Raw genomic sequence first — 25,342 nt, forward strand, 5'->3', positions numbered from 1 at the left:
CATCAGAGAGGCGCTGTTATGTTTTAAGATACAATTAAAGTTTCATTTGAAAAATACCTGTAATATCGCGGAAGATCGCGATAACGTAATGGTGCAGTAATAACGGTGAGTACCGCAAATTTGATGACTGTCTTGTCTCAGCAGCGAAAGAGTCAAAGATGCGATTTTTTTTTTTTTTTTTTTTTTTGCATCGGTCAGTGGGCGTGTTTTCATCCAGATAACGGGACTCTGAGAGGAGCAGAGCTTGCAGGCGACCACTTCTTCTACACCCGTGCCTATTCAGTAAAACTGCTCCAGTTAAACTGAAACAAAAACGTTTTCATGTCAGCGAAGAAGATGCGACGCGGACCAACGGTGAACTAGCTCCAAACAGCGAGCGGCGGTAGCGTCTGTTCAACGTTAGCTAGCTGGCGTCAGAAATGAAACGTTAGAGTGAGTCATTGCGAACACGCGTTTCAAACTGAGCACTCTTTATTTAACCGTCACATATTAGTGATAATTTCCCGGCTTCAGAAGATACCGCCATGCAAAACGACAAATCCGAGTCGAGTGAGCCGAAGGGCGCCGAGTGTCCGAGCTCAGGCGACAGCGAGAAGAAAGCGCTGAGTGCGCTGGAGCCAGAAGCCCCCAAACCTAAAGGGATCAGCGCCGTCGCGGTGCTCTGGACGTTTGGGAAATGTCTGGGAGCCTTGCTGCCCGTCTACCTGGCCGGTTACTACCGGGTCAGCACCAGCCTGTTGGTGTTCGGCATGATGGTCTACACCGGATGGAAACATGCCCGAGAAGCCAAGGAGGCACGCCTGAGGTCAGCCATACAGTTTCTCGACAACGAGGAGGAGTACACATCCAGGAAAGTGTCCAAAATCAAGCGGGAGCTTCCTTCGTGGGTGAGGAATGACCCTACAACTGTCAACGTGTGTCCTGTATCATCAGAAATCCTTTTACTCCAGCTTTCTTTCCTGAAGCCACATTGACCTAGAGTAACCCCACGTTACCTGTGCCCAGGTAGAACCTTGCAGTAAACCCACATTATGTCACGAAGTATAAAATCATAATACCACTAGCTTACAGGTGGAGAAGAGTTTGTTTCCAGTAAACCAGCAGTCATAGGTCCTTTTTAGCTGATATGGCATCACTCCACTCTTTTAATTTTGTGGACCTCCTTTTCGGGGGCTGGTTAAATGTCTCCTAAAGGCTGCAGGGAAATGTTTCCCATAAATCACTTCCTCGTGTGCAGCAAGAGGCAGGCACTGCTAATGAAGTTCTTTTCTTTTTTGAATTTGCATGTCAAAATGTTAAAGTACAGGTCCTAACTGCAACATGCGTGCAACAAGGTGTGCAGAAAGTCCCTTTCTGTTCCATGCAGTTTGCTCCCACTTCTGCCTTAAGCCATTACTTCTGCCAAATATGTGTGTGTGTGTATTTCAAGCCTAAACTTGTTTGAAAGCATAATGGGGAATTTTTTTAGTACACTGCAACAACTATAACACCACTTAAACCCTCCAATCATACTGCAATTTTAACTAAAGTTGGCTGGAAAGTAAGTAATAAGTATAAAGCTCGCCATACATCCTGAGACTATATGCAGCCAAAATGGAAGTGCTGAAACCCACATGGGGTTGTTTTGTCTCAGAACCTCTAGCCACACCCTGTTCCTGTGGACATTTTTTTCAGTGAGTGATTACAGTGACTGCTTGCATAACCACACTGCATGCACACTCCACATAAAAGTGTTCATTACCCTGTTGCTCCTCGGTGCTGCTCTCCACTTTGCACAACAAATGACAAACAAAATTTCTTGTAAGATTTCATTACAAGAAATGTAATATGAAAGGACAATTCAAGTATTTATTTTGTTTAAGTATCGTCACACATGGCCTTAATGCAAAGCTAAATTATTCAATGTGATCTTTGAATTGACAGTTGCTGCACTTATCTGCTTCCCTTTTTTCTTTTGGAAATATTTGCTCATTCCAAAATCTGGTGCAAGAAGCACAAGGGTGATACCGACAGTGCTATTAATGACATTTCCAGACCTGCATCAGCTGTGGCTGAATCACTTCCTTATCCTGTTGTGTGTTTACCAGGCTTTATGCACAACTGAAGTTTGTACCCTCATTGTTTTTCTTTCCTTCAGGTCAACTTTCCAGATGTTGAGAAGGTTGAGTGGCTGAATAAGGTAAAATATAAGTGGTTTCCTATTTTGTTTCACCTTTCCACTATATGACTTTAAACCAAGCTTTTCCTTTTTATATTGAGCCCACAGCAAACACACATGTCAGCCTATTCATTTGGCCAGCTGTTGTGATGACTGACACTCATAGAGTGTGCTACGTTAGCAGCTGGTGCTAGCTGATAGATGATATCGCTGCTGCTGTTGCTTCCATGTTCCAGAAAAGACCACACCCCCATCGCGTAGCCACTTAGTCTGTACTGCAGAGAGCAGGCCCTGCGCCAGGCAACCCACTCAACATTTCCATTTCATTGCAGGCTAGCTCTGAGGAAGGAGGAGGAGTTGCCCAGCCCCCCAAACTAAATAAAACTGCAGCCATTGTCCCCCCCTGCCCCACCCCCTTGGCTCCTCTAGCACAGAGAAACTTGAGCCATAAATATAGATATGCAGAAATTAAAGTATTCACGCTAACAAGACCACGAGATCTAAGTGCCAGAGAGCCAGACAAAGCAGAGGCTTGAGTCTGGGTACTGGAGGGGGCAGTCAGCAGATTCCCTTGTTGTTAAGACTTCATCTTTCACAGGGGCAGTTGGCTGATGACTCACTCTCCACATATGCCAGACTGTAAACCAACTCTGGGGTTTTTTTTCACAGTCACACAAGCACGCAAGCAAACACTGCCTCTGTTTTTGGTTATTTCCCTGCAGGAATAGAGACTTCAGATCTTTATGTAGCACCATTAACATTTTGTTAAAAAGTGAGCACATGTAGAGCACAGGATTCACCGTGGTAAAGTAAGGACCCAAAGTTTATGATGAACAGCTGAGGAGACTCAACTGGCCACAGCTGTGTCTGCCATTCTCCTCTTATTGCTTGTGGAAGCCAAGGCATTTGACAGGCAGTCTTGTTGCTATGTGGCTAAAATGCCAACATTTACTTGCAGAAGTGGTCTCTGGTTTCAGCAATGTACATTGTATGTCATGTTGCTCCTGCTTAGGTGCTGCAGCAGGTGTGGCCCTTTGTTGGCCAATACCTTGAGAAGCTGCTGGTGGAAACCATCGCTCCATCTATCCGAGCCTCAAGCACCCACCTCCAGACCCTCAGCTTCACAAAAGTAGACATGGGAGACAAGGTGAGGCCATTGATACCTTAACTACAGTATGGCGCTACTGTTAAGTTAAGTGGTGCACGTCATTTATATTGTGCAAACGAATGTGCTTTCCGTTTGCTCCAGGCCATGAAGGTTGTAGGGATCAAGGCACACACAGAGAATGACAAAGGACAAGTCCTGCTCGATCTGTATATCAGGTGACTATTAATTACTCTTTGTGAGTCATCGTCACATCTGTATTAACGCTTTTAAAAGGCGTTACTGTAGCTGACATTTTTGTTTTTGTATGCGCAGCTATGTTGGCAATGTAGAGATCAACGTTGAGGTAAAGAGGTATTTCTGCAAGGCTGGAGTCAAAGGAATACAGGTCTGTCTTCTTTTCGAGCTTCAAAGTATTATCTGAGTGAATTGCATATCATTAATACAAAGATGATGCTTATTCTGTAAGCATGTGTCCATGGTTTTCACAAGGATCCTTTTTGCTTCCCTCTCTTTAGCTGCACGGGATGATGCGAGTGATTCTGGAGCCTCTGATTGGAGATGTACCCATAGTGGGTGCGGTCACCATGTTTTTCATCCAGCGACCTGTATGTTCATCTCCACTCACCTCTTTTCCTCTTTTTCCCTTCAGCCCCCATTCCTCTTGCTATCATGTGTCACAGTATAGTCTCGTATGCTTTTCCTGCTATTGATTTCCCTGATTCAGTCCTGATTGATTTGTATATACAGCACATTCCTCTGTTTTATCTCTTCCCAGAAACTAGACATCAATTGGACTGGACTGACTAATTTGTTGGACATCCCTGGACTGAAGTGAGTCATGATGAAATAAACTTTGACTGGTTTCCACATTAGTAAAAGCCACAACCTAATAATACACATAAAACTCACAATGTCTCATTAATGTGTGGGTTTTATTATACGGTGAATATACCATGATGTAGGCAACACAGCAGTATATTTCCATTGAAATGCTGTTTCTCCTTTGTCTCAGTGTCATGTCTGACAGCATGATTATGGATGCCATCGCCTCCTTCTTGGTGCTGCCCAACCGCCTGGTTGTCCCCTTGGTTCAGGGCCTGCATGTGGCCCAGTTACGCTCTCCTTTGCCCAGGGTAAAGCCTGAATATACACCTGCATATAGACAACACAATAGACAGTATAGTAAGTGGACAGAGCTTCGGGGTTTAAAAAACTGAAGCCAATGTGGAATGAAGTGCCTTGAAACTGTATTCTTTCTAATGGCCAGCAGGGGGCGACTTTATTGCAAAAAGAGATCTGATTGTATGTAAGCTTATGATAAAAGGACCCCACTTCTCACTTGATTTATTACCTCAGTAAACATTTTTCTAATTGGCTTATGGTCTCAATTGTTAGTATCAAATCTTTTTCAATACAGCATGATGTTCATTTTGTGAATTATGATTCCATTTAGAGTAAAATAGATGATAAAAGTAGGCTCTACGTTAGGTTGTGGCTGTCTTGTGAATGACATGTTGCTACCACGCCGTGTCCTTGGGTTTTAGTCAGGTCCAGTCAGGATAGAGGCCTGGCAATGTGTGTCATCCCCAGCTCCATCCTCTGGTCCAAATATGGTCATGTCTGGCTTCAAAAAGACAAGATAGCAATGGCCATAATGACAAACTCAAGGCCTCAAAGTGGCAATCCTCAAATCAGTGGCTTTATCCACTGTTGTTATACAATCTATGGTAATCACCAGTATATTACACCTTCGTCCCTCTTTTTCTTTCTTAGGGAGTGGTACGCATCCACCTGCTGGAGGCACAGAATCTAGCAGCCAAGGACAACTATGTGAAAGGGGTTATGGCTGGCTTGTCTGACCCCTATGCCATATTGAGGGTTGGCCCTCAGACCTTCACCTCTCAACACATTGACAACACAGACTCTCCCAAGTGGGAAGAGATGTATGAGGTACGAACAAGAGTGTTATGGTTCAGGTGGTACAGGTGTTGGAAGACTCAGTCATGTGTCATTTCACTTTGTTCTGTATGTGAGGGATTAGACTGTTACAGTGTTGGGGAATGTTCATTTTCATTCATGGTCACATGAGGCCACAGCCAACTTCCATACAAATCCCTCTGTCAGTCTTCATGTCCTTGTGTTGTCCGGTACATCAGGTCATAGTCCATGAAGTGCCTGGTCAGGAGTTGGAGGTGGAGGTATATGACAAAGACCCAGACCAGGATGATTTCCTGGGCAGGTACATATGTGTAGTTCATGTCTCTGGTGTGCCTATGTTGAATCTCACGTTGCCACCATTCATCTGTCACCTTTCATGGCCTGTTGGAAAAAGTACACTACCTTTTTTTAAGCATGTAATTGTACTCGTAAAGTTACAGCATCTGCTTTCTATCCTATGATTCTATTATTTCCATCAATGCATTTGCTCTTTTGTCTTTTTATTGAATTCTGTCTTATACTCCTCCACACAGGACCAAATTGGACTTGGGTATTGTGAAGAAATCCATAGCTGTCGATGATGTAAGTAAAAAGCTGTTATCACCTCAGTCACAGTTTGTATAAGCAATGTTTTGATCTTTGGACTGTAAATGTATGTCTGTGGCTGTCTCCCCAGTGGTTCACTTTGAAAGACACCCCATCAGGACGGGTTCACTTCAGACTGGAGTGGTTGTCCTTGCTACCCAGCACTGATCGACTAGAGCAGGTTTGAGTCACTCATTTCCACTGATACATTACTCCCAAGTGATTCTAGAGTAAAATGGATTACACTATCTTTTGTGTCAGACATTTAAAGAAAAAAACAACAACAACCTGTTTCCAATTCTCCCCCAGATCCTGAAGAGGAATGAAAGCCTCACTAGTAAGGCTGGCGATCCACCTTCTTCAGCCATCTTGGTTGTATATCTAGACAAGGCTGAGGCACTTCCTGTGAGTCAAATATCTCCACCCTCTGTGCCCACGCTCATGCTCAGCTCAGAGCTGCTTCCCGTGTGTGTTGCTAAACTGAGGCAGAGCTGTAACTGCCATCTGTCTGACATTCTTCAAAGTTGTTGCCTTGGCCTCTAACCCTGTGCACTCCACACACTGTGGATGAGTGTGGCTAACCTTATCCAGGCCTGTTCAGCACACATTTCCTACTGTTCTAATTTCTGCTGTCGTTATCATACACAAAAGGCAGCAGCAGTGACAGGCTCTCTGGAATGAAACGTGGTCTTTGTGGGTTTTTTTAGTGCAGATTTATGCTTCCTGATCATGCCATGTGGTATGTTGCTTCCTGTCAGTTATTTGTGCTGTTGCTATGGTAGCCTTATACACACTATTATTCACACCCACCAAGTCTATTTATTGCTCTGCTCTTTGTTACAGAATGTCATTGTTCGCATGCCTTACAGTGTTTTCATATTTGTCTGTAATGTGTTTCTTTTAGATGAAGAAGGGAAATAAAGAGCCCAATCCCATGGTGCAACTGTCTGTGCAGGACATCACTAGAGAGAGCAAGGTATATCTGCTGGGAAAGTCCATTACAATACTGTTACTACTAGATTGTGATGTGTAGATTGAATCCTGTTCATTCTTGCCTTTAGACTTGTTACACAACCATTAATCCAGAGTGGGAGGAAGCTTTCACCTTCTTCATCCAGGATCCTCGCAAGCAGGACATAGACATTCAGGTAACAGCTCATATGATCAGCTCCTCTGCCGATAGTATTCTGAAAGCCAGGCATGCTGTTATGGTCTTATTTTGGTTTTCCTTCATGTTGTAACAACCAGGTGAAGGACGCTGACCGTGTGCAGACTTTGGGCAGTCTGACAATCCCTTTGTCCCGTCTGCTGTCCAACTCTAATCTTTCCCTGGACCAGTGGTTCCAGTTGGACAACTCTGGATCTGCCAGTCGCATCTATATCAACACCGTTCTCAGGGTAAATGGCAGCAAGACCCATTCACCAATCCTGCACTGCATCATTAATTACTGCAGTTAATGACAGATAAACACAAAAATAAGAACAGTGTGGGATGTTAGCAATTATTGAATCAATAATTAGATTTTGATCAAACAGTGTCTCAACTGAAATTCTGGGATTTTTGTTGCTTTTTTTGTTTTGTTGTTTTGCTTCTTCATGTCTCTTCTCTTGTCTGTTATAACATAGGTCCTGTGGTTAGATGAGGAACATATTTCATCTGATGTGTCATCCAAACTGGAGGCTGGACTGTCCAAACAGCTGCCCCAGCAGACCTCCCCTCATCCTAGCTTTGCCACAGAGGTAATGAAGGACAGTTACATTTTACTGTGTTTTCTTTTTAAAAGTAAATTGCACATACTTCTTCTAATGTGTCCATATTTTTTCAGGGATTGCTTAGAATTCACCTGTTGGCTGGGCAGAATCTTGTTCCGAAAGATAACCTGATGGGGGGCATGGTAAAAGGCAAGAGTGACCCCTATGTCAAGATCAACATCGGTGGCGAAACATTCACAAGTCATGTTATCAAGAGTAATCTTAACCCCACATGGAATGAGATGTATGAGGCAAGTCACATAAGGTTATGTGTTCAATGTTATACTGGTTGTTTTGGGATGAAGTCATATTTATAAATGTCTGATGTATAATTAGTTTGACAGAATCGTTTGATATTTGCAACTTTGTTCCCCCTTCAGGTGATTCTTACCCAGCTGCCTGGCCAGGAGCTGCATGTAGAAGTGTTTGATAAAGACATGGACATGAAGGATGACTTCATGGGCAGGTACAATCACAATAATTCAGTTATCAAATGAGATGAATGGATTCATTAAAGACCCATTCTAACCTCACATATCCCAACATGCAGGCTGAAGATCAGCCTGAAGGACATCATTGAGTCTCAGTACACTGATCAGGTGGGATCCTCCTTGTCATACACGCTGTGCATGTTTAGCTTCACAGAGCGTGATCAAAGAGAACACAAAGGCAACATGAAAGCAGGCAGTACTGAACTATGTTTTGATGCCTTGGCCATTACTTCAGCAAATCTTGGATTGAGTATAAGTGACGAACTGCACAGAGTGAACCTCATTCTATGTGAGAGGACAGACTTTGGGTGTTGTTATCATTCTGTTTGTTTGTTTTTTTTAATCTATTCTATTCTATTAGCACTGTGGGGCAATATTTAGTTAATTGGCAAGACTTTACAACGGTTTAAGATAAAAATTTGGTATGTTAGAAAAAGATGAGCCTAAATAATCAGCAGCAAAAACAGCTGATGGTTTAACACCATCACTCTATCACTTGTACTGAAAAAGCTCTGCATGTAGTATTTTCCTTGTTATGACCATACCAGCAGTTCCTGTGTTAAATCCATTATGTTTCTTTTCTCAGTGGTACACTCTCAGTGATGTGAAGTCTGGTCGAGTTCACCTGGTGCTGGAATGGGTTCCATTAGCCTCAGAGTCAGACAGATTGGACCAGGTCAGTATTCCCAGATTAAGTCACAGATTAAAGGAACGTTGCTCATAAATTTTATCCATTCATCCAGTCATTGGTTCTCTCCTGTGTCTTCAGGTTCTTCAGTTCTATTCTAGACAGTCCTACCAAAACAAGGCGGTTCCCTCAGCAGGACTACTGTTTGTCTTTATCGAGCAAGCAGATGGTTTACCAGTGAGTCTTTTATTACTGATGTGAAGGATGATGTCAGGAGAAGCGGTTATTACTCATAACACACGTGTCTTTATTATTATTTTTGCCTGTTTGTCTCTCTACAGCTTAAGAAGAGTGGCAAGGAGCCGAAAGTGGGAGCAGATGTTACTCTTGGAGACATGTCCCACAAAACTACAGTAAGACCTCAAACCTCATTCAGTTTAGAACTGTTAGTTCCATTGTAAGAGTCACATGATACTGACTAACTCTTGCATCTCTGAAGGTGTGTGATCGGACCACATCACCTCAGTGGAATGAGGCATTCTGCTTCCCGGTTCGAGACCCGAGAGAAGATATTCTTGTTGTGAAGGTACGCTGGCTTCAGTGCAGAATAATGCAGAATTGTTTTTAACAGAGGTCAGTCATGCAGATGCAAACAGTCTGATCGCTGATATATAACGACTCCTGTGCTAACACTGAGCATTGTGTTTCTAAAGCTCTCACACACCTGGACCTTGCCCATTGGTTCCCTGGTGGTTCCTGTAAGAGAGCTGCTCTCTGAACCAGAGCTGGTCTTGGACCAGTGGTTCCATCTGGATGGAGCCTCACCTGAGAGTCAGATCCTGCTGAGGGCTGAACTCAAGGTACAAGAACTCTTGTTTCTCTTTTCATTTTTTCTCTTTATCTTAATCTAAATATTTAGTATGTGTCCTTTAGGTTTATTTTTCTCTCTCTCATTTTGTGTCTGTATTTCTTTTACTCTGTGTTACTATGCCTTTCTCTTTCTTCTACTGACATTGACTCAATTGCAGACGCTGATTCCTAGTAAATGTCCAGGTGCCCCCGATAAGGTTAAGGTCACGTCAATGTCAGATCCTTCCCCTGCTCGGCAAAAACAGGAGATGGACACAGTGGTGAGGTAAGATGGTAAATCACAAAGTCTGTCCTTACTTTCCATTTGTCCTTTGTTTCTTAAATGTTTTTTATTGCTACTATTTGTGTTTTTAGGTCAAGTTCGGTAGATGCTCCTCCCATCGAGACGATTGGCTCTTTAGTGACCTTACCTGAAGATACTGAGGTAAAGGAAATGGCAGCTGATGTGATTGAGGAGAAAGTGGAAGAATCACCAAGCCGTGCTGCAGCACAGCCTCCCCATACTTCCCCAGACCTCAGCTTTGCCAGCGAGGTAACATTACAAAAATTACAGTAGCAGATACATGCAACAGGGCACGACACAGTGTCATTTAATAAAGAAACCCTGTAAGAATCAGGTGAAATTATGTGTTCCTCTAGGGGCTGCTGAGAATCATCCTGTTGGAGGCCCAGAGTCTAGTTGCCAAAGATTCAATGATGGGTGGAATGGTGAAGGGCAAGAGTGACCCCTATGCCAAGATCAATGTTGGAGACTTTGCATTTAAGAGTAATGTGATCAAGGAGAATCTCAACCCAGTCTGGAATGAGATGTATGAGGTGTGTATGAAGGACTGTACAAACTGATTTTCTCTGAGCATGATTTCAACTGCAGATGGTAATGATATTAACTTATGTTAACCACTGCATTTCACTGTTCTGTGGTCCCTCAGGTGGTGCTGAGGCCTCAGTCAGGACAGGAGGTGGAAGTAGAGTTGTATGACAAAGACATGGACAAAGATGACTTCCTGGGCAGGTAAGAGGGTAATGGGTCATTTCTAATTGTTCAACTATGATTGGGAAAAGACATCACAGGGTTTATATTTGTAGAGCTTGATTTATGGTAAAATCAGCATTTACTGTTTCTCAACTCGTAGTTTTTTACTAACATTGCTACCATTAATGTTTTAGAGCATTTTCAGGGTCGGGCTTCACTTTCACAGGTCACGCATTTAACTTGTGCCATTGTGTAAAATGTGCAAAAATGTTTTCATTCTGAGCAGATTCAAAATCAGTGTGGCAGACATCATCCGTTCCCAGTACACAGACCAGGTCAGTATTGTATGCCTGTAACTTATTTATGACTGCAGTGTAATTGTAGGCTTTAACTCAGTAAGTGTGGATCTCTGTTTCAGTGGTACACCCTAAATGATGTAAAGTCTGGACGCATTCGCCTGATACTGGAGTGGGTACCAGCAGTGTCCCATAATGCCACCCTGGACCAAGTTAGTGCAATTTGTGACATATATTTATGCATGTTGTTCTGATCTCTGTCATTGCATTGCCTATTCCTCCCACATCTGCACTATTCCAGAGATGATTCCCTGCTCAGTTCACTGTGCATATCAGTGCTGTATTCTTCATTTGATTCTCTGCTGCAGGTGATGGAGGTGCAGTCTCTCCAGTCTTACCACAACAAGGCTGTTCCCTCTGCAGCCCTGCTCTTTGTTTATGTGGACAGAGCACACTCATTGCCTGTGAGTCCCTTATAATTTAGTCCACTGAAAAATACTTTAATAGGTGTGCTGTCTCTGAGGTATTGATAGACAACAGATTGGAAAGCACATGTAGATAAACCAATGCTCTATTGGCATAAAGTGGGAAACTCCTTTTATTTTGTAAGATAAATGAAGATTTTGAGAAATAGTTGCTGCTTTCTGAGTAACAATCACTGTTGTTAGATTGCATGATGCAGTGATGTGAGTCAGAAATGTTTTCGTTTTTCTAAAGGAAGTGGAAGTTGGATCCTGACTCATTGTTGCCTTAATTACAGAGTGTGAATACAAACTATTCACATAATCTTATGTGTTATTTGTCTTTCTGTGCCCAGTTTAAGAAAAGTGGAAAGGAGCCCAAAGCTGGGGCAGAGCTTGTTTTAGGCAACACAACTTACAAAACCAAGGTATGAGACTGATAATAACACTCACACTCACTCTGCCAGCTATGGCTGCAACTAATGAAGATATTCTTCGTTTTATCATTTAATCTACTATTCTTTGATTAATCAGTAAATCATTTAGTCAGTAACATGTCATGATGAAGTCACCATCACAGTTTACCATAAACTAAACCAGGATGCTGGTAAATGTTTCAGAATTTTATGGGACACATGACTAAATGCTGCTGTTAAGAATTTGAAAAAGTTAAACACTGGCGCCCCCCAGTGGTGGTATTGAAAAATACACAGGGCTTGACAGCACTGCATGCTGATTCCTGCATCATGTTGTTCAAAATACCAGCTGAATCTTAGTCTAAGAAGGAACAGGTTGACCATAAACCTGACTTACCCCTCCTCTTTTTGTATCTGAAGGTATGTGATCGCTCCAGATCACCTGAGTGGAATGAGGCGTTCCACTACTTGGTTCGTGACCCCAGAGAGGAGATGCTCATAGTGAAGGTGAGTGTACTGTGTGTTTCACAGTACTCAGAAAGAGTATCTGAAGCCTGTTGTAAAGGCCAGGAACATCTCCACCTCTCACTGACATTATAATTGTGACCTTATCTCTGCAGTTGTCAAGTGCATGGGACCAGCCAATGGGATCTCTCGTAATCCCTGTCAGAGATCTGCTCCCTGAACCACAGCTGGTCCTGGACCAGTGGATGCCTCTGGATGGGGCCTTACCTGAAAGTGAGATCCTGCTGAGGGCTGAACTCAAGGTAAGAGAATGCACACACGCAGGAGATTATTACTGTTGTGACTGATATACAGAATAACCAGCTGGAAATGTATCGTTGACAGATCCTGAGCTCAAAGATGACTGAAGCCCCACAGCCTTCTGTGACTACATCAAAGAAAGAAGAGACGTTCATTCCCACTGAGCAGACATTCAAAGCAGCCAGTGAGGATGAAAAAAGCTCCAAGCTGCCAACAGATGAGTGAGTGTTGTGTGCCTGACTTGATAATGCACACACACACTTATTCAAAAACCACCAAAACCATACAATTTAGTGTAATTTAAACATAAAGAATAGTTAGCAATAAATAATAGACATTAGAAACATGCGCTAATAAACTTAAAATAAAAAGTGTAGCGCCTGTTGGTGAGAGCAGGAACTGGAGGGTGGGACATACAAGAAAACATGCTCCTTTAAAACATGCTTTGAAAGTACATGTGTCGAAGCTGATAAAAGCTAATATTCCCCATTACCAGTGTTGAGGGGAGTCTTTTGAAACAGCAGTGTGTATTTTCAGATTGGTTGCAGTATCCAACCAGCCTAAACACTCCGAAGCAGAAAAAGCAGACACTGCGGCCTCTACAGAAGATGCCACTCCTGCTCAACCAGCTGCCATTCTCCCTGCAGGTGATACATACCCTGCTGCTGTGGTGAGTCATAGCACATTGTAGTCAGTCATCATTAAAGGATAACTTTTGTTTTTTACAACCTGGACCTTATTTGTAGCATTAAATACGACCATTTACTCACCCAGACAACTTTAGTGGCATTTGGAGTCATTTTGAAGAAATTAGCCCCAGAGGAGCGGCGTTCGGTAATGACATCATCCATGTCAGAGGTAGTTGTCTAGAGACACCGGGTGTTGATAACATGCCACCACGGGCTCAGAGGGGAATAGCACCAGCATATCATAACAAAATATTGGAATATGAACGAGTTTCGCCGCAGATTATGCGTTATATAGAGGCTGCGCATGGATGCCCCGAGTACTCGCATTATACGGATATACACGCCGCTCCTCTGGGGCTAATTTCTTCAAAACGACTCCAAATGCCACCAAAGTTGTCTGGGTGAGTAAATGGTCGTATTTAATGCTACAAATAAGGTCCAGGTTGTAAAAAACGAAAGTTATCCTTTAAGTTCAACCTGCCTATCTTTGTCCTTCATAACCTTTATGTAATTGTGCTCAGCTGGTGGAAGAACCAACAGGTCCAGAAGAGCAGCCCACGCAGTCAGACCCTGCAGTTAAAGGAGACTCTGATGGGTGAGCTCCACATCACACCGTCTTTCACTCCCCCTTTTTTTTGCTTCATGGATCCATACATTGGAAGAATGCAAGAAACCTAACAAGAAACATGTTTAAATTTCTGCACCGGTTTTGTGTGTGTGTGTGTGTGTGTGTGTAGTACTGGTTTAGGCAGCCTTGCTCATGCCACAGTGACTGGTCTTCCTACCGACACCCTTCCACCACACAGCACCCCCAGCCAGGACTTCGGTAAAGAGGTGGGTTTAGCATATGCCTTGATTAGCCGAGTTGAAGTTGCATAATTAGCTTCCACCTGCTATACAGTGGTATTTGTTCTTCACTGGCCCTTTTTGACTTTTTGTATATTTGCATTATTTGAAAAAGTAGGTAACCTCTTATATTAGCAGTGTGTGGCAAGGCACAGGACCCTCCACCCCTCTGCCAAAGTGAATGCATATGTGGCATCATGGTTTTCATCATTATAGTGGAGAGTATAGACCATAGTATCTGTGGTCCAGTGTTCCATATCTTGTGAGTCATCCATCATGTCCTCAGTTATCAGATGGCAGTTGATACTGCAGGGTGTCAGCCTATCATGTGGGTATTTGATAGGCCCCACACGATAGGCTGAGGCTGATATGCACTAATATGTGTCTGTTCAGTACCATTTACTGTATGCAGGGCTGATGAATTGATTTAAATGAAACTTAGTAAGATAGGAAACACCCAAGTAGTACAGAAAATGTTTGGGCTTCAAGAATTTTTGGAAACCAGTTTTAATGTCATATTTAGTGTGTGTGAAAAATAGCCTGTTTTCTGGTCATATTCATGCTGTTTCAAGGTGTTTTGTGGAGAGCACACGAGCCTGATGATCTGTGTCATACTGAAATGTATAGTATCATCATAAGCTCCATATGTTGTGTGCTCAGTGACTTCCTGGACGTATTTGAACACTAACAGTCTTCATCCTGCAGGGGCTGCTGCGGATTCACCTGCTGGAGGCTCAGAATCTGGTGGCCAAGGACAACCTGATGGGGGGCATGGTGAAGGGCAAGAGTGACCCCTATGTCAAGATTAACATCGGGGGAGTTGCATTCAAGAGTCATGTCATCAAGGAAAATCTCAACCCAACGTGGAATGAAATGTATGAGGTACGAAGTGTTCCTGGTTTAAGTATCACACATTGTCTGGATTGATCAGCATGTACAGTATTTATACAAATATGTGTTATGTTTGTTTTTAACAGCTGGTTTTGAGTGGGCACAGCGTCCAGGAGATCAAGTTTGAAGCATTCGATAAGGATTTAGACTCTGATGACTTCCTTGGCAGGTGTGTGCCATGTTTACTTGTCAATATGGTTTAATCATTAATTTATTATTATATGAGTGCTTGAGACAAAAAGAGTGAAGTCCTGTGCACACTGATCTGCAGGGTAGAAATTCTAGCACCGTACTTCACATAATTTTGCACTGAAATGCATCATTGCATAAAATAAATCAAACGTTTTAAAGAATGACAGATTCAGAACAAGAAAATTAGAAATTAAAATCTTGTTAAACATTTGCCTGTTTTCATGTTCACAGATTCAGTGTTAAACTGAATGAGGTCATCAGATCCCAGTACACAGATCAGGTCTGTCAATAATTCATAATCTGAAGTCGTGCCATGTGATTTCTAATCTGCTCTGTGCTATTTCCTTGTGTGAAGGGTTTTGCCCTGCTCCTTCTTTGATAAATTTTGTCTCCGTTGCAGTGGTTCACTCTGAATGACGTGAAGTCCGGCCGGGTTCACTTGATACTGGAATGGGTTCCTACAGTGTCACATTCAGCCAAGCTTGACCAGGTTTACAGCTCTATGGCCCACTATCTTTAGTTTATTCAAGCTTTCTTTGAACATGGGCTATTGAAGCGTCTCCAGCCTCCTACTTAATGCTGAAAGCCATTCCAACACACATTTTTCACATTGCAACGTAATTATCAGGCCTAACTGGCTGTGCTCCCTGTCGCAGGTACTGCAGCTTCAGTCCCTCCAGGCTTATCAGAACAAAGCTGTCCCCGCTGCCGCTCTGCTCTTTGTCCATGTGGAGAGAGCACACTCATTACCTGTAAGTCAGCTGCAGTTTATTTACATGCTGTGCAGCAGCTGCCTAAAATAATTCCTCATGTGATAAGACGTGAATGCCTCTGTCTCCCTTGATAGTTGAAGAAGAGTGGAAAGGAACCCAAAGCAGGAGCTGAGCTTGTTCTGGGTGAAACAACCTACAAAACCAAAGTGAGGCTCGTGATGCATGGTGTACAGTCAGTCAGATAGATGAATTATTACTGTAATAACCTCATATCTTTTCTCTAAAGCTGTGCGACCGCAGTACCAGCCCTCAGTGGAATGAGTCTTTCTACTTCCTCGTCCATGATCCTAAACATCAGATGCTTGTAATAAAGGCAAGACATTTATTTACATTTATGTGTTTGAATGATCTGCGTGTCACATTTAACAGCAGCAATAGTGGGGTGAATATTTCATTCTCTCTCTTGCATCACAGTTGTCCAGTGGTTGGGACCAGCCAATGGGATCTCTGGTGGTAACCATCAAGGAGCTGCTTGCAGAGCCACAACTGGTCCTGGACCAGTGGTTCCATCTGGATGGAGCCTCACCTGAGAGTCAGATCCTGCTGAGGGCTGAACTCAAGGTGTGAAAGCAAACACACACACACACACTCTCACACACCACATGTTTAGTATTGAACAACAACCAATGATATTGACACTTGTTCCTGCTCTGAATTTGTTTTCAATAGATTCTAGACTCCAAAATGGTGGAGATGATCGGTGCTGGCACGCTGCCCTGTGCTGCCTCTGGCTGTGGATCTGGAAATGGGCAGGTGAAGTTGTCTCTTTCATACGCCTCAAGACAGCTCATCGTCATCGTCCATGCCTGCAGGTACGCTTCCTCAAATCGTGTGCCAGAACACTCTCAATCAGACTGTGTACTGTTGGTATAATTGTCGTTTTTCCAATTCAGATCACAAGTTTGTTTCCTAGTGGATATCATGGCACAACTTCAACATTAACTTTACTTTTGAGAAGCTTGTCATGCTGCTGAAGCACCTAACTTTGCTTACCCACAGTTCAGAGGGGGAATTATATACAAGTTCAAAACTCAAGACTCATTTTCAGGAGCTGAATGTTCACAGTATCGTCAGACGTGTCTACATACTGATCAATCTTCCCCATAAGAAAAAACTACCATTTAACATTGACAGGACACTGATGGCAGCTCAAATAAAAAATAAGCAAAGCACACTTTGCACATTCCACTCTAATGACATGGAGTTATTATACTGCTGTAATATACAAGAACTTTTTAATATTGTTATGCTTTAACGTGCAAAATGATTGAAGACACGCTTCCTTTGTCTGTGTACAGAGGGCTGTCGTCTCAAAGTAAGGATGGTGTAGACAGCTATGTCTCCCTCATGCTGGTGCCAGACAAAAGCAAGGCCACCAAGAGGAAGACAGCAGTGAAGAAACGAGACTTCAACCCAGAATACAGTGAGAGGTAATAAACTGGCTAGTTGTTCTGTCTTTATTTTCCTGTGCATTTTTTTCATTTCTTAAGAGTCTTGTTTGCGGCCACATCAAATCATCTTTTGTCTCTTCTTTAAAGGTTTGAATATGCTCTGCCTGACGATGAGCTGAGATTCAGACGCCTCAGTGTATCAGTGAAGAATAACTCGGCTTCGTTCAGGAGCCGCGACGTCATTGGACAGGTCAGTCTGAGACTGTACTTCCATCTGCACCTGCAACTCTGATATGGCTTAAAATGTTCTGCACACATACAACAGCCAAAGGCTAACAAGTGACCATCAGTGGGTCCAAAGTATTTCACATGTGACCACTCATCGCATTAAGACAGTTTGGGTAAATCAGCACTTGTACAGGTGTGGCCAGGCTGTGCACTAGCCCGCCTGGTAACTTGCTGTTTTGTTTGAAGTGTGTCCCTAGCTTTCAGATTCTTTCACTCTGAAGTGTGCTGATAGCATGCAGAAATATACTGCTTATACACATGCTAATATGTCATTCCTGTTCTTTAGGTGCAGATCGAGCTGGCTCAGCTTGACCTGGTGTCTGGTGTCACAGAATGGTGAGCAGATTGAACTTTCTCCAGAGTGCATTTAAGTTGAAGTGATACTCTTTAAAACATTGAACCATACAGAGAAACTTCTCAGGACACTTGTAAAGCATCAACTCCTTGTCCGCTATCCATCTTTATGCTTCATTCAAACAGTGTTTCACCAAAATATAGCATAGCATATATAGCATATAGCACACTGCTTCCATTGAGGAGACTCCTTGGTATAATTGAGTATACAGTACGTACGGACAGCAGAGAAACTGATCATTCTGCAGGAGGAGTTTGAGAAGCTTCTGACTTTTTCAGCATCACTGAACTGTGCACCTTTTTCCTCACTTTTTCATAGTTTAATGATCACCATAAATTAAGTAATGACTAATGATTTAAGTCAATGTCAGTTTTCATTGAATTTTGGTCCCTCTGTTCATTCCAGGTTCACTCTGAAGGACGAAGACGAATAGTCCTGCTTGCTGATGTCGTGGCGGTGTACAAATGATGATATCGTCACTTGACTTGGCATCGTGCCACTGCTGCAGCTCACACTGATGCCTTCTGCTTCCCACGTTTGCAAACAGTCCAACTGTAGCAGCCTTACCTGCATCCACCCAGCTGTCTGTGTGTTAACATATAGTATAGATTGGACTGCACTGTATACTCACATCAATACTCTCACCAAAGATAAATATGCTGAAGAAGCTGAGTTGACAAGGATAAAATGCAAGTTTGAACTGACTGAAGGTCACTTTACTGTATGAAGAGATGATAGATTGAAGACTGAGTGGAGCAAGTGAAAGATGAACACCCCAGAAAGAATGAAGTCATATTTTGTTGCTTTGTTTGGTTTCTTTTGGGCTTCAAGAACATGTTAAATCTGAGAGTATCTTGTTTGAAGTGCAGTAACATTTTTAGACTGTAGTTTTTTTTAAACATGTTGCTCATGAACGCTAATGCCATTTCAGTATTTTGGATCTGTTTTACAACAGGCTTACATTGGAGTTGTTTTGTATTTCACTGCACTTTGCTACGTTTCTGTTTGAAGATGATTTTATAAGATTTTTTTTTTTTACAAGACATGTATTTGTTTTTCCGAAGTCTCAATTAAATCATATTGCATTTGATTTTGTGTATATTTGCAAAGCTGATGAATCAGATCTGATAATGTTTGTTGAAAGATGGTAGCAAAAATAAACAGATTTTGCACATCTCGTTTTTTGTGGAATCCTTTTTTGGGTGTTAGAAATTAACAGTTTTATTTACTACCAATTTTCTATCACTTCCGATCTTTTATTGTTTGATAGAGCCAATTAATCTGATGTGATGTACTACTGTAGGTACACTGTATATGAAAAGATCTTATCCCTGATAATTGAATAAAAACATTAAAATGCAAAGAAAGCAGAGAAATGTTAAATGTAGGAAAAAACTTTTAAGAAAAATATCCATGAGAGATTGTATTTTTTTCTTTTAAAAAACAAAGAGGTCAGAATTCTTGATTTTTGCCTCATGAACAGTGATGGAGGAACTCCTCTGCTCTTTTATTAATGTAAAATTATTAATACCACAGTGTAGAAATATTCTTTAAAAGTCCTGCATGCAAAATGTTACTTGAGTAGAATTACAGAAATGTATATATAGTACACAAAGTAAAAAGTGCTTCTTATGCAGAATCACCTACAATATTATAATCTCTGTATTCTACCAGTGGATTGAAATGAATGGTGCTTTAATGTGTAAGTAAAGTAAATGTGGGCTGCTTCGTCTTTAAAAAAAACATCAAAATGTGTTTGTTAATGACGTTTTACCTTAATAATCTGAACAGCAGGCTGTTGATCTCAGCAGCAGCATGACGAGCGCGCGGCTGCATCGCCACTGGCGCGAGCCTTCCGTGCGACGTCACGTGTCTCGCTCAGCTACATCACTTTCACTTTCTTTTTTCAGGAAGAGACACCGTTTGAAGCCTGGAGCTGAGAGAAGGTAATTAAGCCTCATAAACTCGTGTTTTACGTCCAGTATATACGTTGAAAAAGCAGACACGATGTTTGTGCCACAGCGTCGTGCTAGAAATGTAGAAAACCAGAAAACTGAAGAGCCAAATCATAGCCTGTGAAAGTTTGCGCTAGCTTGTCGTAACCAAAAGTGGAGCCGAGCGCTAGCATTTATTTTTCACATAATGTCGACATCTGACGTATCATCTGTGAGAGCAGTTTCTATATATATTACACCAGTTTAAGAGCCTGCTGTTTGCTTGAACTGGCAGACTGACTCCGTCACACATCGCAGCGTCTGAGAGGAAGAAGTCCGTGGAAATGTCAGGAGACACAGAGGAGCCCATGGAGGTGGTGAGTTAGCGCTAATGCAGCTGTGGTGTTCATGCTAACAGGTGAAGGTCCACAGTGGCTGGCTTCAGTAGGAACGGTGCGGTTTAAGATTGGGTGTGTTTTGAAGTGTATCCTGCAAATAAATGTCCTGTCTTCCATCATATAGTGTTTTGAGCAGCCTCCAGCATCTCAGGGCATTTGTGCTGAGGTAGGTATTTGTGTGTGTGTGTGTTTGTGAGTTTTTAGAGTTAAAACTGCTGCATAGAAAATCCAGGCTGAGTTCCTACAGGCCTGTATGTGTTTCTGTAAAGCGTATGTGAAACTGAAAGCATGGAATCTGAGTCTTACTCACAGCCTGCTGCTCTCTATCATACTGAAGTTATCAACACTACATAAAGCTGTAATGTATTTAAAGCAGTGTTAGTTTATGTATAGAAAACACCATCTCCAGTACCAAACATATATACAGAACAGGTCATGTACACAGTCATGATCTTTTCTCTGCTGTGAAACTGCCAGTGGTGGCAAAACCAAACCTTTAATGCTGAACGGTGTGGAGGAATTTGTGCCATCTTGCTCGGTGATACAGTGTCATTAACTGCCAGCATGTTTTTCGTCTCTGATGGCTCAATCACAGAACAAAGACGAAACTCAAGTCACCCTCTCAGTGTCAGTGAGGTGGTCTGAGGGCGATCAACCGCAGAAATGCAAAGTGGAACTGGAGAAAGTTCTTCAGACCTGGGCCAACAAAAGCAAAGGTCGGCCAGACTGTAAAGTGTTGAGTGTCTCAGAGGAAGGGAGAGCTGTGATAAGGATTAAACCCGCTCCAGGTGCAGTATGACTGGATTTTTTTAGCATTAAATCACACGTTTATTGCCAACATTTTACGTGGACTGTAATACTGTACATTTTAATAATTTTACTCCTTTTGAAGGCAGCTCAAATTCGTTTTGTGTTTGTCTTCTTTTTAAGCCGTGAACGAGCTTCAAGAGCTGAGTGGGCAAACACTGACCAGGAAAGATGGGAAAACAGTCACAATAACGTCTGTTAGTCTGACACCGCTGGAGACACAAATACTTGAGGGAGCTGCAGTGACCCCTCCTCATTCGTTTCTGTTAGAGCCACAGCAGGTATGTGCTGAGTCATAAAGCAGTAGGAATGAATTCCACTGAAATGAACGCGTTCCACTGAATTAATACATTGTGTTTTATACAGGAGAAAGTGCAACCACTGGAACAAAGTTTCAGCAGTTCAGCAGCAGTTTCTACAGCAGGAGAGGAGACGTGTTCTTGTCCAGTACCAGTGGGCCATTTCTGGTACGTGAACCACATCTACAAGGAGGAAATTAAACGTATTGAGAAAGATAATGGAGTTAAAATCATGGCGGAAGTCAATGTGACGTTTCAGTCGGACCAGAAAGATGGAGGCCCACAAAAAGCTCTGTCTGAGTTTATTAGCCTTGTTCAGAAGTGCTTGGGTGAATCTGATGGCTCAGTTTTTGCTCTCAAGTACCTGGATCCAGAAGAGTTGAAGGACACACTGAAAATCATCCGAAGACCTGAGACTAAGGTTTTACTTACTCTGTCCTCTGACGAAATGACTGTTTGTGGGCCACAGCAAAGTCAAGATGCTATCAGCAAGTCCTTTAAAGCAGCACAGAAAACCTTAACAAATGCCTACACATCTGCTGGAGAGGCTGCATGGGCGTCTCCAGACGAGTCACCGAACATTGGCATGATCATTGAAGACCCTCTCGTCGATGTTGGACTAACCTTGGAAGTTGATGACTGGAGGCTGATAACTACTTCCTTCGGTGAGCAACTAGCTAAGATCAAAGCTAAGTTCGGTGTGGATTTTAAAGAAACGGGCATCAGCCCAGACAGAGTGGAAATCAAAGCTCACTATAAAAGATCTGGAGGAAACTCGTCGATGGAGAGCCACGCTGTCAGAGCTCTTCTTCATCTGTACCAGAAGATTGCCACATCGCCCATGAGCTTCACCCAACGCCATGGTGCCATGAGGTTCAGTAGCTTGAAGAACTTGAGCAACGTTTATCAGTCAGAGGGGGCCAGTGCACCTGTGTTGAACGGCCAATCATTATACAGCACGTACAACACTGAAGCACCCACAGGAGGAGGAGCAGCAGGAGACAGTAATGAGGAATGCTGTCCTATATGCATGGACAGTTTTACCAATAAGAAACAACTCAAGTGTAAACATGAATTTTGTGAGGAATGCCTGGAAAATGCCAAGAAAAGTTTGGGACCCATCTGTCCTGTATGCAAAGATGTCTTTGGTATGATAGAGGGAAACCAGCCTGATGGAAGAATGTCACATTATACAGTTTCCTCATCCCTACCTGGATTCCCAACCTGCGGCACTATAATGATCAACTATGATATTCCAGGTGGAAAACAGATGGTAAATGTCTTCATCTAAATATCTGGAGACACCATGTCAGTTTTGTTATTTTTAAGTTAATTTCTAAACATGGTTGTCAGCAATGTCTACGTCTTACTTTTACAGGAACAGCATCCAAATCCTGGAAGGCACTACTCTGGCATTAAAAGGACAGCATATCTGCCAGACAGCAAAGAGGGTAATGAAGTGCTGCAGCTGCTGAAGAGAGCGTTTGACCAGAAGCTCATTTTCACTGTTGGGACATCCAGAACGACTGGGATGGAGAACCAGGTGACTTGGAATGACATTCATCACAAGACCTCCCCTACAGGAGGACCAGAGAGGTACAGTAACCAATTCTTGGTTCTTTTTAATATATAATCTCTTTTGATGTCAAGTCTACTTTCAGCATTAACCCTTGTACACTCTGATTCCAGTTTTGGGTATCCTGACCCTGGCTACCTGAGGAGAGTCAGAGAGGAGCTGAAGGCTAAAGGCATCGAGTGAAGACGTTGATGGCTGAGGAGAGTTGTTATTTGAATAAGCACCTACTGCAATGCAGAGACGATTATATTGTATGCTGCCTGTCTTCTTCTCTGGTAATTGTTCATATATTCACTAAGGGTTGCTTTGAGGGTCATGAGACAGCATTTACAGCCTTTCTGTGATGAAGGATGTCATGAATTTGTTGTTGATTGCTAAAGTTTGGTTAAATTATATATTATATATATTATTATAACACATAAATGTAACTTACAGGACACATATGCTTTACTGGTCGCCTAATAAATCATGAATCCATCCCACACTGACTTGTTATTCTTCTCTTTATCAGCACACAAAACACACTGGCTTGTTTTCTGTACAATTTTTAAAATTTTATTTATAACAATATCTGTTATTTAGTTTGTAAAGTACTCCAGCAAAAATTAAACATTATTCTCTTTCCAGAAGAAAGTCTGAGCCTCCATGCATTGTTTACTATAAAAGCTATGTGTCATTTTTCATAAAAAAAAAAAAGACTAATCAAAAAAACTATTCTGAAAATGCATGTATGATTTTGCAAAAATGTTCTTTAGGTAAAATGATTGTACTTCTCTCTCAATTAAAGACGAAACATATACAACAGCATAAAATAACACTCGCCGACAGGTAAGCAAAATAAAAATTGTTATTGTAGTTACATTAAAGATTGGTGTTACTTTTCACATGCATTAAGATATGGCTGACACATTTCTGACAGAAGCAGCATTTTGGGACAGAGGCTGAGCGTAAGGACGTGTCAGAGCGACCGGAATGGTAGCATTAGCAGCAGCAGGGCACAGAGGAGAGTGAGAGATTAGAAAGAGCTCAAGAGGAGCAGAGAAATGCTAAAGGACCAAATGAACATAATGCACTTACAACTGAGTCATTACAAAAATGTGAACGTACAGACTTCGATCCTCTGAAGGTAGAGCGATAAATCTACACACGAAGCCAGATGGATGTTATCTGGTCTGGACTGGAGAAATCAAAGACAAGCAAAGGAGCCATCTCCATCACTGTTTTTCCTTCCATTTTACACAATTGCAGCCTCCCCGTCCCTCTGGGGGAAGACCCTCGTAACAGACAACTAAACGGTGCAGGCACTGTCCATCAAAGTCTTGGATCTGCTGTGGCCCGCTCATCATTGGCCAGCTGTGGCATGTACACAGAGCCAACTGCCCGCCCATGAAGGCATTCATCCTTACCATCTCTTTATATCTGAAATCTCCACCCACCACTCTGCCTGGAATGTTTAACCCACGACCAACTTCCTCACTCTCCCGCTTCATACTCACACAGTGAAACGCCTCTCGTGCTCTCACTTCAGCAACACATGAGCTCCAACTGTCACACAATGTGATAAAAACAAACATACCTGCTTTACATCTTACGGCATAAAGCCTACAGCACACACTCTACCGTAAAATATGAATCCTGTGCAAGGAAGACAACACAATCATTTCATGAACATCGTTCTCTGAGAAAAAATTATGTGGAAATACTGTAGTTGCCATCTGGTATTGACATTTTACATGTGCTGTACACAAACGGTGCTATCACAAATCTGCCTCACACAATCCCGCAGAGAAACCCAGCGAGACAACATATGTACCGATTTAGAAAACTTTGAGTTTTGCCTTTCCCGCTCAAAGTCAACACAAACAACAAACAGTTGGCACTGGTGAAATGGAACAATGTTTTTTCTTTTCTATACAATTCATACAAAAATAAAAAATTAAAATTGCTCCAATGATAGCATTTTTTCTTCTGATTTTCTTGTTTCCATTTCATTTTGCACAGAGGTAGTGGCTATTTAGGTAAAGGGTAAGGGACAAAGTGTAAATTAAAAATCTCTCTTAGAAAATGTTACTCATTTTTGACCAGAGGAATCTCAAAAGAACAAAATATAATACTGCAATCACATACAAAAGTAGTCCTTCATTTTTGTACATTTTATACAGTGTTCACACTTTTTATCAATTTTCTCACACACTTTTTTATCAATTTTTTTTTGTTTCGTTTTTCTTTTAAAAGGCAAGAAGAGGGGTGTGTTTGGAGTAGCATGATCCAGGCCAATGGAAAGTCTATGCCAGGGGGTCCACGAGGGGCTCCTCATCCCCGCGTGATAGCAGCTCTTTCTTCTCGTCCGTGCTGGCCAGAGAGTTGCGGCTGTTGTGAGCTCCCATGTACAGAGTGGCATAAACTGGGTTTGTGAAGTTGGTGGGCTGGAAAGAGTCAAAAATCACCCATTAGACGTTGCA

The 25,342-nt window shown here is 42.3% G+C and overlaps 3 protein-coding genes across 3 annotated transcripts in view; 2 read left to right on the forward strand and 1 right to left on the reverse strand.

The window, feature by feature from the left end:
• Nucleotides 1-233: 233 nt before the first annotated feature.
• esyt1b (extended synaptotagmin-like protein 1b) lies at nt 234-19,043 on the forward strand. Its single transcript, XM_041952341.1, has 52 exons — nt 234-887; nt 2,138-2,179; nt 3,171-3,305; nt 3,408-3,481; nt 3,579-3,651; nt 3,782-3,871; nt 4,042-4,097; nt 4,279-4,399; nt 5,040-5,216; nt 5,423-5,505; nt 5,738-5,786; nt 5,881-5,970; nt 6,099-6,194; nt 6,694-6,765; nt 6,851-6,937; nt 7,038-7,187; nt 7,416-7,529; nt 7,616-7,792; nt 7,922-8,007; nt 8,092-8,140; nt 8,619-8,708; nt 8,802-8,897; nt 9,002-9,073; nt 9,160-9,246; nt 9,374-9,520; nt 9,689-9,795; nt 9,885-10,062; nt 10,170-10,346; nt 10,460-10,542; nt 10,790-10,838; nt 10,922-11,011; nt 11,168-11,263; nt 11,617-11,688; nt 12,097-12,183; nt 12,297-12,443; nt 12,526-12,662; nt 12,979-13,111; nt 13,652-13,725; nt 13,868-13,964; nt 14,682-14,858; nt 14,954-15,036; nt 15,291-15,339; nt 15,460-15,549; nt 15,716-15,811; nt 15,907-15,978; nt 16,059-16,145; nt 16,247-16,393; nt 16,502-16,644; nt 17,131-17,262; nt 17,371-17,473; nt 17,798-17,847; nt 18,272-19,043. Exons 1-52 carry the CDS (start codon nt 525-527, stop codon nt 18,297-18,299), a joined length of 5,460 nt encoding a protein of 1,819 aa, XP_041808275.1. The 5' UTR covers nt 234-524; the 3' UTR covers nt 18,300-19,043.
• A 646-nt stretch (nt 19,044-19,689) lies between these two features.
• LOC121616735 (E3 ubiquitin-protein ligase DTX3L-like) lies at nt 19,690-23,362 on the forward strand. Its single transcript, XM_041951556.1, has 8 exons — nt 19,690-19,812; nt 20,096-20,177; nt 20,323-20,364; nt 20,794-20,986; nt 21,129-21,286; nt 21,372-22,577; nt 22,683-22,900; nt 22,994-23,362. Exons 2-8 carry the CDS (start codon nt 20,145-20,147, stop codon nt 23,061-23,063), a joined length of 1,920 nt encoding a protein of 639 aa, XP_041807490.1. The 5' UTR covers nt 19,690-19,812; nt 20,096-20,144; the 3' UTR covers nt 23,064-23,362.
• A 59-nt stretch (nt 23,363-23,421) lies between these two features.
• The window catches only part of LOC121616719 (low-density lipoprotein receptor-related protein 1-like), a 90,654-nt gene continuing 88,733 nt past the window's right edge, over nt 23,422-25,342 (reverse strand). The window contains exon 89 of the mRNA XM_041951555.1: nt 23,422-25,306. Coding sequence (XP_041807489.1) covers nt 25,166-25,306 — 141 coding nt within the window. The 3' untranslated portion in view covers nt 23,422-25,165. The remainder of the gene's footprint in view (nt 25,307-25,342) is intronic.

This window comes from Chelmon rostratus, chromosome 2, assembly GCF_017976325.1.
Source record: "Chelmon rostratus isolate fCheRos1 chromosome 2, fCheRos1.pri, whole genome shotgun sequence".
NCBI classification, from domain to species: domain Eukaryota; kingdom Metazoa; phylum Chordata; class Actinopteri; order Chaetodontiformes; family Chaetodontidae; genus Chelmon; species Chelmon rostratus.